Consider the following 15,315-nt stretch of genomic DNA (forward strand, 5'->3'; position numbering starts at 1 on the left):
AAACCATTTGAAGAAAACTATGCGTGGGAAATTAGAATATCGTTTAGGCTCTACAATGACCCTGGACTAACTAGCTTAGAGGTGAGCCAAGTGCCTCAAAAGTATTGAGCGTATTAGATGCTTTCTCCTAAGGCTGTGGCATTTATTCCTGTCCCAAACTCCCTTCTGCCTTGTATGGAAAATTGGGACAGCATCCCCTCAATTACAGACACATACACACAACCCAGCACCTGTAAGACAATAGGTTCAGGTGCATATTAAATATGTATGGAGTACAGTTATTAGTTTCTCTCTCTGCAGTCATGTGGAACTGAGGAAAATGATTTCTTTGTTCTGTGCCCCTTGCTCTTGCCTTGGGGTCTCCAGCCATAGGCCAGATTTACAGTTTCTCCTGGAGGTCAGCCAGCATGGTAAGGAAGCTCAGGTCTCTGTGTCTGCAGAGCCAAGGACTTACAGAAGTGCCTCCTAAATGTCATCTACTCTTCACAGGGCTCCACTTGGGTCCTCATGGAGCTCTCAGCAAACTGGGCCATGTGGTGCTTTATTATCATAGAAATAAGAAAATAGTTATTCTGAAATAAATCTCCAACCCCTTAGAACTCTCTATATTTTTAAAATACATTTTTTATTTGGTTCTGGTTCTGAGGCCTGAATTCAGGGCCGGGGCGCTGTCCCTGAGATTTTCTAAAGACCTCTTGAGCCACAGCTCCACTTTCAGCTTTTGGTGGCTAATTGGAGGTCAGAATCTCAGGGGCTTTCCTGCCCAGGCTGGCTTCAAACCTCGATCTTCAACTATCAGCCTCCCAAGTAGATAGGATTGTTAGCAGGTGCCACCGGCGCCTGACACAAAGACTATTTAATAACTCTGCTATCGCAACCCAATCCAAATCCTTCCAGATGGGTCTGCAGCCCGTCCCACAGCCATGGCTGTCCCCGCCTATGCACCTGTGCCCCGCCCACGTCCAATGCGCACGCGCAGTCGTTCTGTCCTCGTATGGCGCGCGATAGTGACGTGTATAGTCTGCGACCTTCTCGGCGGGCTGATTGACTTGTTGACTTGTGTCCCGGCGCTATGGCCTCCGGGGTGGCTGCCGGGCGACAGGCGGAAGACGCGTTACCGACGGGGTCCGAGCCGCCTCTGCCCGAATCAAAGCCATTGCCGCCTCCACAGCCGCCACCGCCAGTGGCGGCGCCCCAGCCGCCACAGCCCCCCGCGCCGCAGCCTCAGTCATCGACCGGCATGAAGGAGGAGGAGAACCACTCCTTTTTACCTTTGGTTCACAACGTCATCAAATGGTAAGCGCCCTGGAGACCCCGAGCCGCCGCATCCTTCCTCGCTTCCCGTCTCTCCGAGTTCAGACCTAGCTTCCAGAGATTTGGGCGCTCCTGGGTACGCCCCCATTTCACAGGTGGGGAAACTGAGGCCCAGAGCGGGAAGAGACCCGTCCGTGAGTCCAACATGCGCCTTGAACCCCGTGGGTTGCAATATGTTTAAGAACGAAGCCTGCGGATTGATCAGATGAATGCACAGGCTCTTCAGTGCGACGGTTCAAGTTTGCATCCCAACGAGCTTGAGGAAGTTACGCTTGTTTGAGCCTCAGTTTCCTCACTTTTAGTAGAGGTTAATAGAGATTGAGTATCCCTTATTTGAAATGCCTGAATCAAAAGTATTTCAGATTTAGGTGTGTTTTTTCTTCTTCAGATTGTGGAATATTTACATATACCTAATGCAAGAGCTTGGGGATGAGATCCTATACACACAGCCTGAAAGTACTTTTAGTTAGCTGTAGTTCACCTTGTGTTTTATCTGAAACTAGTCACATGAGACCAAGGGTGAAATTTTCCACTTGATTACCCACTTAAGTTTTCAGATTTTTGTGTATTTCTGATTTCAAAGTATAGATGTTAGCTGGGCGCCAGTAGATCATGCCTGTAATACTAGCTACTCAGGAGGCTGAGATCTGAGGATCACAGTTCAAAGCCAGCCTGGGCAGGAAAGTCCCTGAGACTCTTATCTCCAATAAACCACTCAGAAAACTGGAAGTGGTGCTGTGGCTCAAGTGGTAGAGCTCTAGCCTTGAGCTAAAGGACAGTGCCCAGGTTCAGAGTTCAAGCCACGACCAAAAAATAATAAAGTATAGATGTTTACCTTATCCTCAATTTGGTTCACTTTTTCAACATATATGCATAATCTTTCTTGTGTGGCACACTGCACAGGGGCCAACTTTTACCATCCTGTACCCAGCTCAGCATGAAGAACCCATAATTTTTACTTATTTTTTACAGTACTAAAAGTTCATGCTTGTTGGCAGATGCTCTACTGCTTGAGCCATGCCTCCAGTTGTTTTCATTGTGGTTAGTTTTGGCTAGGATATAGCTTTTTGCCTGTTGGACCTGGTTCTCCTATCCTCCTAATTATACTTTCCTCGGTAGCTGAGATGACAAACAAATGCCATTGTGCCCAGATTTTTTGTTGGCTAAGATAGTGTCTTACAAACTTTTTCCAAGCTACCTTCATCTTTGATTCTCTTGGATTTTATAAAGCCTCCTGAGTAACTAGGATTACAGGCATGAGCCACCATGCCTAGGTAATATTCCCCCCCCCCCATTTTTTTTTAATTGAGAGAAGACCTGATCATGGAAAACATTTGATGCAAGAAACCCAAATGGTTAGATCCCAGTAGTAACATAGGATCCAAGGATGTGGTCATTCTTTTGGCCCAAAGTCTCCCTGATTATCATTTTTATATACTTTATTTCTTTTATGTTACTTCCTTACAAGTTGTATTGCTTAAGAATGGGAACATAACTGGGCACCGGTGGCTCACGCCTGTATTCCTAGCTATTCAGGAGGCTGAGGATCTGAGGATCGAGGTTGAAAGCCAGCCAGGGCAGGAAAAGCCATGAAACTCCTATCTCGGGTAAACCACCAGAAAACCGGAAGTGGTGCTCTGGCTCAAGTGGTAGAGAACTACCTTGAGCTGAACAGCTGAGGCACAGCGCCCAGATCCAGAGTTCAAGCCCCATGCCCACCACCACCAACAAAAAAGAATGGGAACATGTTGAGGTGGCTCATGCCTGTAATCCTACCTACTCAGGAGGATGAGAACTGAGGATCACAGTTCAAAGCCAACCCAGGCAGGAAAGTCTGTGAGACTATCTTCTCCAATATCCCACCAGAAAACCCGAAGTGGCTCTGTGGCTCAAATGATAGAGTGCTAGTCTTGAGCTGAAGAGTGCAGGGACAGCGCCAAAGCCCAGAGTTCAAGCCCCACGACCAACCAAAAAAAAAAGAATGGGAATATGTTTCAAGAGGTACATCCTGGAAGATACTTCCCTAAAACTAGGTGGTAAAGGTCAACTTCTGCTGGGGAACTCTTGATGCAATCAAGAGACTTGGTAAACAGATGTATGAGGCTGCTCTTAGTATCACCTGACATACTGCCCTTTAGTGTCACATGATACACTGTGTTTGGTGGACTTTTTTTTTTTTTAAGTGCACCCTAAAATAACAATAAATAAATATATACCTCAGTAGCACAGTCTTTTTGGGGGGGGATCAGGGGTCGGTCATGGAGCTTTTACTCAGCATTTAGGCTCTGTCCTGAAGCTCTTTTGCTCAAGTCTAGTGCTCTACCACTTTGAGCTACAGCTCCACTTCCAGTTTTCTCATGATTAGTTGAAAATAAGAGTCTCAGAAATTTTCCTGTCCAGGCTGGCTTTGAACTGTCCTTAGATCTCAGCCTTCTGAGTAGCTAGGAGTATGATTACAGGTGTGAGCCACTAGCACCCAGCTTAGTAGTACAGTCATCATTATCAAGTATTATGTACTGTCAATAATTGTACCTGCCATACTTCATACTTCCACAGTAGGCTGGTTTTCTCAGTGAGTGATGCAGCATTATCACAGCTCTTGTGTCAGTAGGCCATAGAACTTTTAAATTCATTACAGTATAATCTTATGGGATCATCATAATAACTGTGGTCTGTTGTTGACTGAAAAGTTCTTTTTTTTTTTTTTTTTTTTGGGTCCGGTTGTGGGGCCTGAACTCTGGGCCTGGGTGCTTTCCCTTAGATCTTCAGCTCAAGGCTAGCACTCTACCACTTGAGCCACAGAGCCACTTCCGGCTTTTTTCTTTTTGCTTATGTGGTGCTGAGGAATTGAACCCAGGGCCTCATGCATGCAAGGCAAGTGCTTTACCACTGAGCCACCTTCCCAGCCCAACTGAAAAGTTCTTTGGCACATGACTGTATAGCTACATGATACTAGGCATAAACTCCTGAGTTTATAACTTCTCTTTTAGTTATTGTAAAACCAAAATGGCAAATTAAGGCACAATTACCCTTCTCCAGTAACATTCAAATGAGCATAATGTGCTCTTGTGAATTGCTGCTCCCAACGTGGAACCTGCTTTTGGACTGGGTAGTTGAAATTCACGTGAGGTCAGTTCTCTTCCGTCACTTTTCTCCTCAGGTGACTATTGAGGTGAACCTTTGCTCTCACATTAGACTCTCACTTTGCTCAGGTGAAAATGCTGTTGGTAGTACAAGGCCCACTCTGTTGTGTTTGAGTTAGCTGAGTGCAATAAAGTGGCACTACTTAGCAGTACCAAAATCACGAACAGATGTACAAATGAAGACCCAAGTCCCAGGAAAAAGCTGGATTAGCAGGGGTTATCCAGATTAATCCAAATATACTGAGGTTAAGAAAGATATGGAAGGGCTGGGAAGGCGGCTCAGTGGTAGAGCACTTGCCTTGCATGCATGAGGCCCTGGGTTCGATTCCTCAGCACCACATAAGCAAAAAGAAAAAAGCCGGAACTGGCGCTGTGGCTCAAGCGGTAGAGCGCTAGCCTTGAGCTGAAGAGTTGAGGAACAGTGCCCAGACCCAGAGTTCAGGCCCCACGACCGGACCAAAAAAAAAAGAAAGAAAGAAAGATATGGAAAAGAACTATCATTCACAAGTCATTCGCAAAGACAGCACTTGGACTTCAGAAGGGGTATTCTTAAATCCTTATAGAGCATTTGGGTTGGGCTGGCCTTCAATATGGGGCAGTAAGATATACTGAGGAGAACAGGCTTTGAAGTCAGTTGGTCTTGGGTTCAAGTCTGTGTGCTGATACTTGCTGATACTTAATTTCCCCAGTTGTCATTACCTGTCTCTAATATGTGAATTCTGGCCACCTCAAATAATAGGTTCACATTAGAGTTCTATAATGTACTACCTGGGTGGCCTTGGGCAGGTAACTTAGCTTTCCAAGCCTCTTTTTCTTGACATATGGAACAGTGGTACTTGTCATAGAATTATGCGATATACTCACATGCACACCTGTGAAAGATGGCAGGCTGATCATATGTGTTGTCTTAAAGAGTAACTGAAGTGATTTTTTTTTTTAAAGCATAAACCAAAAAGAACAGGATAGGAAATAGTTGGCTCAAAGCAGATAGTCAAGGGCTGCCTCACCTAAAAGCCCTGAAACACCTGCCGTTGATCATAGCCTCCCACAAATCTAAGGACTTGGCTGCCAGAAGCCTCCCTAAGAGAGTATAAGGTAGGGGTGTTTGTGTGTGTGTACACTTGTGTGCATGCTAAGAACAGAAGGAAGCCTAAAGGGCTGGGAAGGTGGCTCAGTGGTAGAGCACTTGCCTTGTATGCATGAGGCCCTGGGTTCGATTCCTCAGCATCACATAATCAAAAAGAAAAAAGTGGGAAGTGGCGCTGTGGCTCAAGTGGTAGAGTGCTAGCCTTGAGCTGAAGAGCTGAGGGACAGCGCCCAGGCCCAGAGTTCAGGCCCCACGACTGGACCACCCCCCCCCCCCCAAAAAAAAAAAGAAGCCTAAGAAACAAGTACTCAAAGTCTTGTGTTCTCCCCAATTCTTGGCTCTAAGCAGATGGATGACTGCCCTTCTTCCATTTTGGCAGACAAGGAAAGCATTGCTCTTCCTAAGATTTAACATTTGGAAGGAGAAACTACAGAGTATCTGTCCTGGGACATAGCAGGCACTTTGCAAGAGTTGGTAGGGGGAACCACGTCAAAAGTAGGGATTGAGAGCAAGCTCCCAGATTGAATAGTGAGCCCTTTAGTCTTTTTCCCCGGTGTTACTGCTAAAAGTAGCCAGATTAAGGCGCCTCCTTTGGGGTATCTGACCAGCTAAAGAGAAAAAGCATTGGGAAAGAAAAAAAGACACTGAATGAAAAGACTTTGTTTGGGGCTGGAAAGGGGCCTCAGTGATAGAGTTTTTGCCTTGCATGCATGAGGCCCTGGATTCCGATTCCTAGGCACCACATAAGCAGAAAAATGCTGGAAGTGGCGTTGTGGCTCAAGTGGTAGGGTGCTAGCCTTGAGCTGAAGAGCTGAGGGACAGTGTCCAGGCCTAGAGTTCAGCCACCATGACTGACAAAAACAAAACAAAACAAAACTTTGTTGCCCTAAGAAAAGCCAGGTCAGTTCATTGTAAGAGAATCCTAATGTATCACTCCCAACTTAAACTGCTTTACTTGTAAGGTATGGTCTAGCAGACCACTAAGCATGAGAGAAAAAAAACCCAGTAAGAAAAACATGACAGTGCTCACAGAGAAAGTGATTCTGTCTCCATGACAGAACACTAGGAACCTGTCTGAAAGCCTTCGGTGTCTTGTGCATTTGCGTTTACTGGCCAGTGAGGGGAAATGTGGACTGTGATAAGGGCAGGGGGCTGGCACAGAAGACCTCAAAAGGCTTGAAGGAGCCAGGGGCTGCCTTAGAGAGAGCAGCATCTACCACTAAACTGAAATGAGGAGAGAAAGGGAGAATGGTTTGGTTTAGAAAGCAAGGGTAAGGATGTGAAGCCAAGAATTAACACTGATTTTTTTGTTCAGAAGGACCACGTAGGAGCCAGGATACATTCCCTTTAGGGACAGGACTTCTGAGGGATAAGGAACTAGCAAAATTTACAGGGACACCACCCTGGCAGACCTAGTCGGAGGGGATGAGGTCCAGGGTCAAGTGTGGTCACCCAGGACGGCACCCTCCCCTCCCCACCCAGGGACCTGGTCTCAGTATTTGGTAGCTTAGCAATCTGTTATGACTTGCTCTTTATCAGGATGAATAAGAGAAGGAAGGCAAAACTGATGTGAAGTGAGTGTCACCTTTCTTGTTCTCATAAAAAGCTCACCATTACATCATCAGGTTAGTTTTGTTTTGCTTTTAAGCATTAAAAGCTATAGTTGCACAAGTACAGAAACGTGTAACTGCCAGGAATACTTTCCCAAGGTTCCTTCCAGAAGTTGTTTGCTTATGACCTTTCAGAAAGTCCCTCAAATAAAGATAAGGCCTAGCCTTTTCATTGATAAGCCTGACGTGGACTACGTGGACTCTGTTCTGTGCTCAGATCGGCCCCCATTCAGGCAGCTGCAGAGAATTCCATCTCTCACGTGTGCTATCATTTACGAAATCCAGTCTTAGTCTTGCACCTAGGAGCTTCTAGGTGTTTCTCTCATTTTTGTTGCTGCCAGCAGTACTGGTATCAGCAACCTTTAGGCAGTCTGTGAGGTAAGCCTCTATAGAGTAATTATTGGAACAGGAGACACATGCATTTACTTACTTACTTCAATAGGTATTACTCACTGAATCTTCCTTTAGCTAACTCCTCCAAAATTCAGTCCTGGAGACTGGCTGCTTAAATTAACCTAAAAGTTCTATTAACTTAAAATGGTTCATAAACCTACCACCTTAAAAGTATTTTTTAAAAATTGAAAGCCATAATGGACTCCTTGAGTAGCCAGCTGTAGATATAAAATGGGAAGTGAGCCGGGCGCCGGTGGCTCACGCCTGTAATCCTAGCTACTCAGGAGGCTGAGATCTGAGGATCACAGTTCAAAGCCAGCCCAGGCAGGAAAGTTCATGAAACTCTTATCTCCAATAAACCACCAGAAAACCGGAAGTGGTGCTGTAGCTTTGACTGAAGAGCTGAGGGACAGCGCTCAGGCCCAGAGTTCAAGCCCCACGACTGACAGAAAAAAAAAAGGGAAGTGAGTCCTTCTGCTGTGGGCCTCTCTGCTTCCTTTCTTGTCTCAAACTCCATTTTATGACTGTGCCATCACGTACTCAATTTGTCTAAGGACAGGCGTGGCTGGTGTTACTGTTGCATTTGGTGCTACAGTGAGCACCTGTGTCTATGGTTCTTTTCAGATTTTCCAGAGTCTCTGCAGGGCAAATTTCTAGCCATGGATTTAACTTTTGGGGGGGTCAGTACTAGGGCCTGAACTCAAGGCCTCGAGTTCTCTCCTTAGCTTTTTCACTAATGGCTGTGGCTCTGCCACTTGAGCCACACCTCCATTCCCTGCTTTTTGCTGGTTATTTAGAGGTAAGAGTCTCATTTTCTTTTTTTTTTTTTTCTCCTAGATTGGCTCCAAATGTCTATCCTCAGATCTCAGTCTCCTGAGTAGCTAAGATTATAGGCATTAACCACCAGCATTGCCCAGCTAGTTTTTAGTTTTAATCCCTGGGTGCTTTCAAAATTTATTTTGGTGGAAAGTACTAGAGAGGACAAGCTTTTCCTCAGTTAGCCACCTCTTCCCATGGCCACTTACTGAATATCTATTATTGTCCCTGCTTGAGTTACTGTCTTTATCATCTACTGAATTCCCAGATACTTTTTGGTCTGCTTCTAGACATTCTCTTTTCCTCTGGCACCAAGCCTCTATAGTCTAAACTTCATGATGCATTTGTGTTCCTTTTAAAGCAGGCTTCCCCTCCTCACTCTTGCTGTACTTCCCTGTGGCTTCTTACCATTCCAGTCCAGTTTCCCAGTACCCTGTCTGAGGTCATGATACTTTTGGTTAGTGGAACATTTCCTTTTTAACTTGCTCTTTTACTCCCATGCTTGTGGATACCACTCATCATCCATGTCTAAACCTCAGTTTTGGATCTAATAATCCCTTGATTAGTCTCTTAGACTTCAAAGTCTCTGTAGTTTATCAGTGCATGTTATCAGGTTAATATTTTCTCTGCTCAAAATTCTCTAGGGCTCTCTCTTCTCAAACTGAGCCCAAACTTTTAGTCTTCCAGTCAGGGATCTCAGCAGACAACCTTTCATAGCCTGCTTGGAAAGCCGCTGTGAGGCCTAGAGTGGGGTCTTTGAGAAGGGGGACTCCTCATGGGATCCTGTGTGTTCTTGAAGAACTCGCTCAAATGTACCTCCTGAGCTCACGGCTACAAGCTACAGCCTTCCATGGGATGCGCCTATAAGAACTATTACAAATCCCAACTCCAGGTAAGTTTGTAAGTTTTTCCTTCAAGTACAGCAAATCTAATCTGAGTCTAGAACTAAGTGTCCCAGCCTAGGAATTCTGAATTGTGGTTGTCTCTGCCTTCCTGCTGTTTTTGGCCCATCCAGTTCCCATATTCTATCAGTATAGGTACTTTCACAACATGGCTCTAATTAAATGTTTTACTTCTGCACAATGCCTTAGGTTGCTAGTGGGTATGGGGAATCATCCTTGACCCCACAGAGAGCTCAAGTGATGCACCTTTCAAGCCGGCCCCCCTGCCAGGCCGGGCTGCTGAAGCAAGTCCACTTGTTTTGGCAGGTCAGCAAGACCTTGGAGCTCCAGCAAGACCTCTTTCCTGGGAACAGGGTGTTATTGACCTGCCTCTTCCCACACAGGGTCTTTTTTGATCCGCCTGGCTCTCCAAGCCAGCTGAGACCAGCTCTGGGCTGTGCAAGAAGTGCCCGCACCAGCACCACAGTGGAGCTGCGCATCATTACCGCAGCGCCTCAGGGAGGAAGAGGAAGGCCAATAGGGCATGTTTGGAGATTGCTTCCAAAATTGCTTCCGGGTGTACTTAAAAGTTTCTTGGTTCTCTGGCTCCCACTGCTACTTCATTTGTAAAATATATATCCTTTGAACAAGAATTCCCAATGGTAGAAAACTATCTTACTAAAATACTTGCACAGGTATATAAAGATGTGTGCGTAAAATGTTCATTGCCATTCTGATAAATTGCAAACACCCCAAACACAAATAATTTCTCTGTTTAATTGTATGCCTGTTAACACAGGCATATTCCATCGTGCATAGTTATATGAAGAAGCAACAATCAGAACCAAGTTTGGTCACATTCCTGTTAGTGTAGGTGAACAGAAGTCTGCGTACATTTGTATGTTACTGTGCGTTTTGAAATGCTCTGATAATGGTGTTTATGTCATTACCATAGGCTGTCTCTGGTACCAAAGGAGCTTCCCTTTTCTAAGCCTTGGTGTCTGTCACTTTTGAGGTGTGGTTTTTTTTTTTCTCCCCCTCAATCATCCATGAATATTTAAAAGAAAAAAAAAGCAGTTTTGGAAAGATAAGGACCACTGGTGTCAATACAGTGGGAAGAAAGACTGTGAGTAGAAGAAAGGGCCAGAGCACTAGTCATGGGTGAGAAAGCAGGCATGGGTTAGGGGCATGTGGGTGAGGGGGTGGAAGTTTTGTGGAGAACATATGGAGGACCAGATGCCAAAAGAAAGGACTATTGCGTTTGGGGACCAGGTTGACTTCAATCTCATGGGTTTCCTCTGCTTCTGAGTACACACTGCCCTGTTGTCCGTTTGCTTCTTTTCTTTTCTCTCTAATAAAGCATAAAGAAGAAAAAGAAAGAGAAAGAAAAGTAGGAGGGGGAGGAGGAAAGAGAGAGATGGGGGTGAGAGGAAGGAAGAAAGGAAGGAAGGAAGATTGGTTCGTTGGTTGGTTGTAGTGTGATTGTTAGATGCACTCATCTGACCCCATGCTTTTTGCCTGGAATCTGGAGACCCAGATGTCCTTGTCTGCTGGAAGGGTGCCCTGACTATCATCCACAGCTGTAGTATTTTTGCCCACTTTCTAATAAAGCATAGTAGGTGGGACCAAAGTGCCCTAACTTTGCCCTTGTTTGTATAATTTTCATCCTTCTTGACCTAGTCTCTTTTTTTCCCCTTCTAAAGTTGGATGATGACTAATGTTAGGCACAAAGGCAGCCCCATTTAGAGCTTTGTGCTCTTACTCTCTCAGTGTTTGGGCCTGTTCCTTTCCTTTGGGCCTGGGTACTTCACAGTCATCCTGGCATAGCAGGTTCCCACTTGGTTTGAGCTAGTTTCTGAATAGAATAGTGTGTTTTCTTCACCCCGGGACTTCTGTGCTATTTACTGCTACCAACTAGGTCAGGTGAGCAGCTCGAAGAAAGGTACTTTTCATATGGCTTCTTATTTTTTTATCTGAAGACCACCCATCTCCCTAAAGTTTAGTGGGTGAAGAATGGGCAGTCCTGTAGATTTGGAGGTTTTCAGAAATCACTGTGTTAAACATGGCCCACTTTTTGCTTTCAGATTTAGAGCACTGCTTTAAGAACTGGATTGCCAGTTCTTCCTCTTAAATTTTATATATTTTTGTTTGTTTTTATTATGTCCTTCTAGACTCATGAGAGTCAGTTTTCTTAAAATGAATTTAAATTCCCAAACTTTCTGGACATAAGTTTTTTAGTGTGTTAACACACATGCCATCCAAGTGTAATGCTTTTGGAAGTAAGATGCTTTCTGTCCAGATTTGTGTATTTGAGCTGAAACAGAAAGAAAGAAAGAAAAGAAAGAAAGAAGAAAGGAAAGAAAGAGAAAGAGAAAGAGGAAAGAAAGAAAAGAAAAAGAGGAAGGAAGGAGAGCTGGGAAGGTGGCTCAACGGTAGAGTACTTGCCTCCCATGCATGAGGCCCTGGGTTCAATTCCTCAGCATCACATAAACAGAAAAGGCCAAAAGTGGCATTGTGGCTCAAGTGGTGCTGAAGAGCTCAGGGACAGCACCCAGGCCTAGAGTTTTAAGCCCCACGACCAACAAAGAAAAAAGAAAGAAAGAAAGAAGGAAGTTAAAACATACTTCCCTGGCTGTGGGTAGAACACTTGCCTGGTATGCATGTGGCCCCAGGTTCTATCCTCAGCACAAAAAAAAAGAAAAAAAAAGGAAGAAAAGCTCCGTGTTTGCCTCCTTCCAAACCATTTGTAGTTCTCATGAATTCCAGTTACTCTCCCTAGCAATTGAGATAAGGTATAGTATATCATTAGTATACCATTGTTTTTTCTCTGAACTAAGGGGCATCATAGAGAAAGAAGAAATGTTTGCCTGGCTGCTCATTCCCTAGAAGAAATGATTGATTCTCTCTATCCCGCTTCTAGAGCTATTGATAAATAGCGAGCAGACCCTACTGGTTGACAGATTCACGAGGTGTGAGACACAGCTGACAGATTGCCAGGAAAGAGAGATACTCTGTCTGCGTAAGCAGAGAACTGATGAATAAAAAGATGAATTAGCACCATCTGGGTTGAGATTTCCCACCAGGAATAAATGCATATTAAAACAAAAGATAACTGATCATTTATAGTTTTCCCTCTTGTGAGCATCGTTTTAGAACATTTTACTGAATTGGCATTTTGGTTTTACCCTCAACTGCTTGTTTTTTAAAGCTTGTCCAGTTTCTAATTTCTAAAAAGAAAATGTATAGGAACATACATTAGTGAAGTTTCTGTTTGTGTTTTGCTTTAATTTGGTAGGAGAGTAGGAGAGTAGAGCTCTCTGTGTAGCTGACAATAGCTGAGAGAGGAGATGAATGACCTGACTTCAAATGAACCTAACCCAAAGGCAAGGTGCTTTCATGACTAGAGGCTGATAACTGCTAAGCATTTTCCAATAACTTGTAAGTCATTTAAAATTTATGAACAGCTCTATGGAAATTTGTCGTTATGTTAATAGGCATCAACCCTCAGCTAAAATTAGCTCTTGCTAACTGAAAGAGTCTCCTGATTGGCCTAAAAATGGCTGTCATTAAACAAACTGGAGTATATCAATAACTTTTTTGGGGGGAGAGGGGGCGGGTCTGGTTGTGGGGCCTGAACTCTGGGCCTGGGCGCTGTCCTTCAGCTTTTCAGCTCAAGGCTAGCACTCTACCACTTGAGCCACAGCGCCACTTCCGGCTTTTTTCTTTTTGCTTATGTGGTGCTGAGGAATCGAACCCAGGGCCTCAGGCACACAAGGCAAGCGCTCTACCACTGAGCCACCTTCCCAGCCCTTCAATAACTTTTGTTTGGTGTTGGTCAGCTAATAATTTGTTCCTTCATGCAAGACACATCTGTGGACTTACTTGCCAGGAATTCATTCTTTCAGCAAGTATTCTGTCTTCAGTGTCTGTCTTCAGTGTCCAGCACACCACACCACAGTGGGAGGGGATACCTGTGAGGCTGTCCTCAGAGCTGAAGAGTTTAGAGTGGAAGTGGGTTTGCTAGATGAAAGGATGCTTTTATGGCCTGGCTTTATTAAAGCTTATACAAGAGCAAGCCAGTCCCAGCCCTCTGGGGTGCACAGCCTAGTCAGAGGACAGATACATCAAAGAAAGCATTCTAAACCATATCATAAGGTGCAGAGCAGGGAAGCCAGCATGAAGGTGAACTGTGTGTGCTAATGACTGCCCTCTGCTCCTGCAGCATGGACAAGGACAGCCCAGATGTCCACCAGGACCTGAATGCCCTAAAAACCAAGTTTCAGGAGATGCGGAAGCTCATCAGCACCATGCCTGGCATCCACCTGAGCCCTGAGCAGCAGCAGCAGCAGCTGCACAGTCTCCGAGAGCAAGTCAGGACCAAGAATGAACTGCTACAGAAGTACAAGAGCCTCTGCATGTTTGAGATCCCCAAAGAATAGAGGGAGGCCATCTTCCAGGAATGCCCAAGATGCAGGAGGCAAATGGTCTGCCCTGCACACTCCCTCGGTGTGTAGCAGCTAAGGACCACAGCTCCAAACCAGATAGCCGAGTGGGGCTTGTGGAGAGCCTCGGAGCTGAAATTAGCCTTGTCTGTGTAGAGCACCCACCTCGAGCTTGTACTTATCCATATGTCTGCTGCTGGAATGAGAATGTTCCTGAGGCTGTGGGGAGGGGGACTGCTAGAGAGGGGCCACCTGCTGTGCCTGGGCCCTACTGGCAGATCAGAAGAACACAGTAGGAGTGGAGGCTGCTCCCTCTTCCTGACGCAGCTCCTCCTACCCTGATAAGATCCATGTGCTAGGTACATATTGTTCCCCAAGCAGCAATTTCATGAATATTTGCATAGAATTCACTGGGTGAATTAGGCCTGCACTCATATGGCACAGATTTAATTTGATTAAAGAAGCCTGTGAGAGAATGAACATTGTTTCGAAAAAAAAAACAGAGGGTGGGTGGATTTTTTTCCCCCTCAAATAGTATGGTTCCATTTATGTTTGAGCCAATGAATGGAACTGTATCCGTGGGGGTGTCAGCCCAGAGTTCCACTACTCAGCCACTGACTCCAGGCTCTATCCTTCTACATTTGACTCTTGCTTCCTTTGCCTCCCCCACCCCCCTCACCCCCCATTACCTCTGGTTAGTGCCCAACAATAGCCAAACCACTACACCTGCAGCACTTCTCTGGCATGTAGAGGACTCACCCTTCTTAAACAGGCTCAGGGAGTCTTTTAGTCAGGCAGCTTGCTCTGTTGTTTACACTGGCCTAGCTTAAACCATTATCTCTCCTCTAGTCTGCCCACGAGAGCCAGCCACATTTGCTGCCCTGTAAACAAATGGATGGCTGAAAGTGGCAGTGGGATCGTCCCACAGCCAGCAATGACTGGATGCTTCTGGAACTGTTCTGAAGAGTTAGATGGGTTAGGCCTGGAGGTTCTGGCCAGGGCTCAGCCCCATTAGTGTCCAGGTAGGCCTATGACTGTCAGACTGAGGAGAGAGAGCAGTTCTTTCCCTGCAAGGTGAGAAGTAACCGAATAGTGCTTGGATTTAGAAATGGGCACAAGCCCTGTGCTGACCACCAGTTCGGGGCTTAGCAGGTGCCTGTCACTGACCTTGTTGGCAGGAGTGCTGGCTGGAGATGTTTTTAGGAGTTCCAGTGGCATTAGCCTATAGCCCACTGTCAGAAGGTGGCTGGGACATTGGGACTGGAGTCTGTCTGTGTGTGTTGGGGCTGGGGGGAGGGTTGTGGGTAGGAAATATCAGGTTTCAGTGGCTTTAGCCAGAACAAACTCGATTTAGACAGTACTACAGCTCTACATTGGGACTATTACTTAACTGAATCAGTTATTTGAAATTTCATTCAGAGTAAGTGGGTGGGCCAGTTGTAAGGCTCAGACCAAATACCATGAAGCACATAGAGGTACAAGAACTTCAGGATCATTTCTGCAAGGCCGGAATGAGAAGTGTTCCTCACAGGACTAGAGGGAGAGGCAGCCTTCCAATATTCTCATGTCTTCACTTGTGACATTTTTTAAAAATGTATAATTAAAAGAACTTAGGTTCTGCTCTCAGGA

At 45.4% G+C, this 15,315-nt stretch overlaps 1 protein-coding gene across 1 annotated transcript; it reads left to right on the plus strand.

Moving 5' to 3' along the window:
* The first annotated feature begins 1,039 nt into the window (after window positions 1–1,039).
* Window positions 1,040–15,315, plus strand: Med9 (mediator complex subunit 9). Its single transcript, XM_042673959.1, has 2 exons — window positions 1,040–1,296; window positions 13,467–15,315. The coding sequence occupies exons 1-2, from the start codon at window positions 1,073–1,075 to the stop codon at window positions 13,681–13,683; spliced, it is 441 nt and encodes a 146-aa protein (XP_042529893.1). The 5' UTR covers window positions 1,040–1,072; the 3' UTR covers window positions 13,684–15,315.

Source organism: Dipodomys spectabilis, unplaced genomic scaffold (assembly GCF_019054845.1).
Source record: "Dipodomys spectabilis isolate Male_0828 unplaced genomic scaffold, ASM1905484v1 ptg000018l, whole genome shotgun sequence".
Taxonomy (NCBI): Eukaryota; Metazoa; Chordata; class Mammalia; order Rodentia; family Heteromyidae; genus Dipodomys; species Dipodomys spectabilis.

Coding starts and splice junctions, on each gene's coding strand:
- Med9 (XM_042673959.1), top strand. CDS start 1,073: ATGGCCTCCGGGGTGGCTGCCGGGCGACAGGCGGAAGACGCGTTACCG. Junction 1,297..13,466: donor GTTCACAACGTCATCAAATG/GTAAGCGCCCTG, acceptor CTGCTCCTGCAG/CATGGACAAGGACAGCCCAG.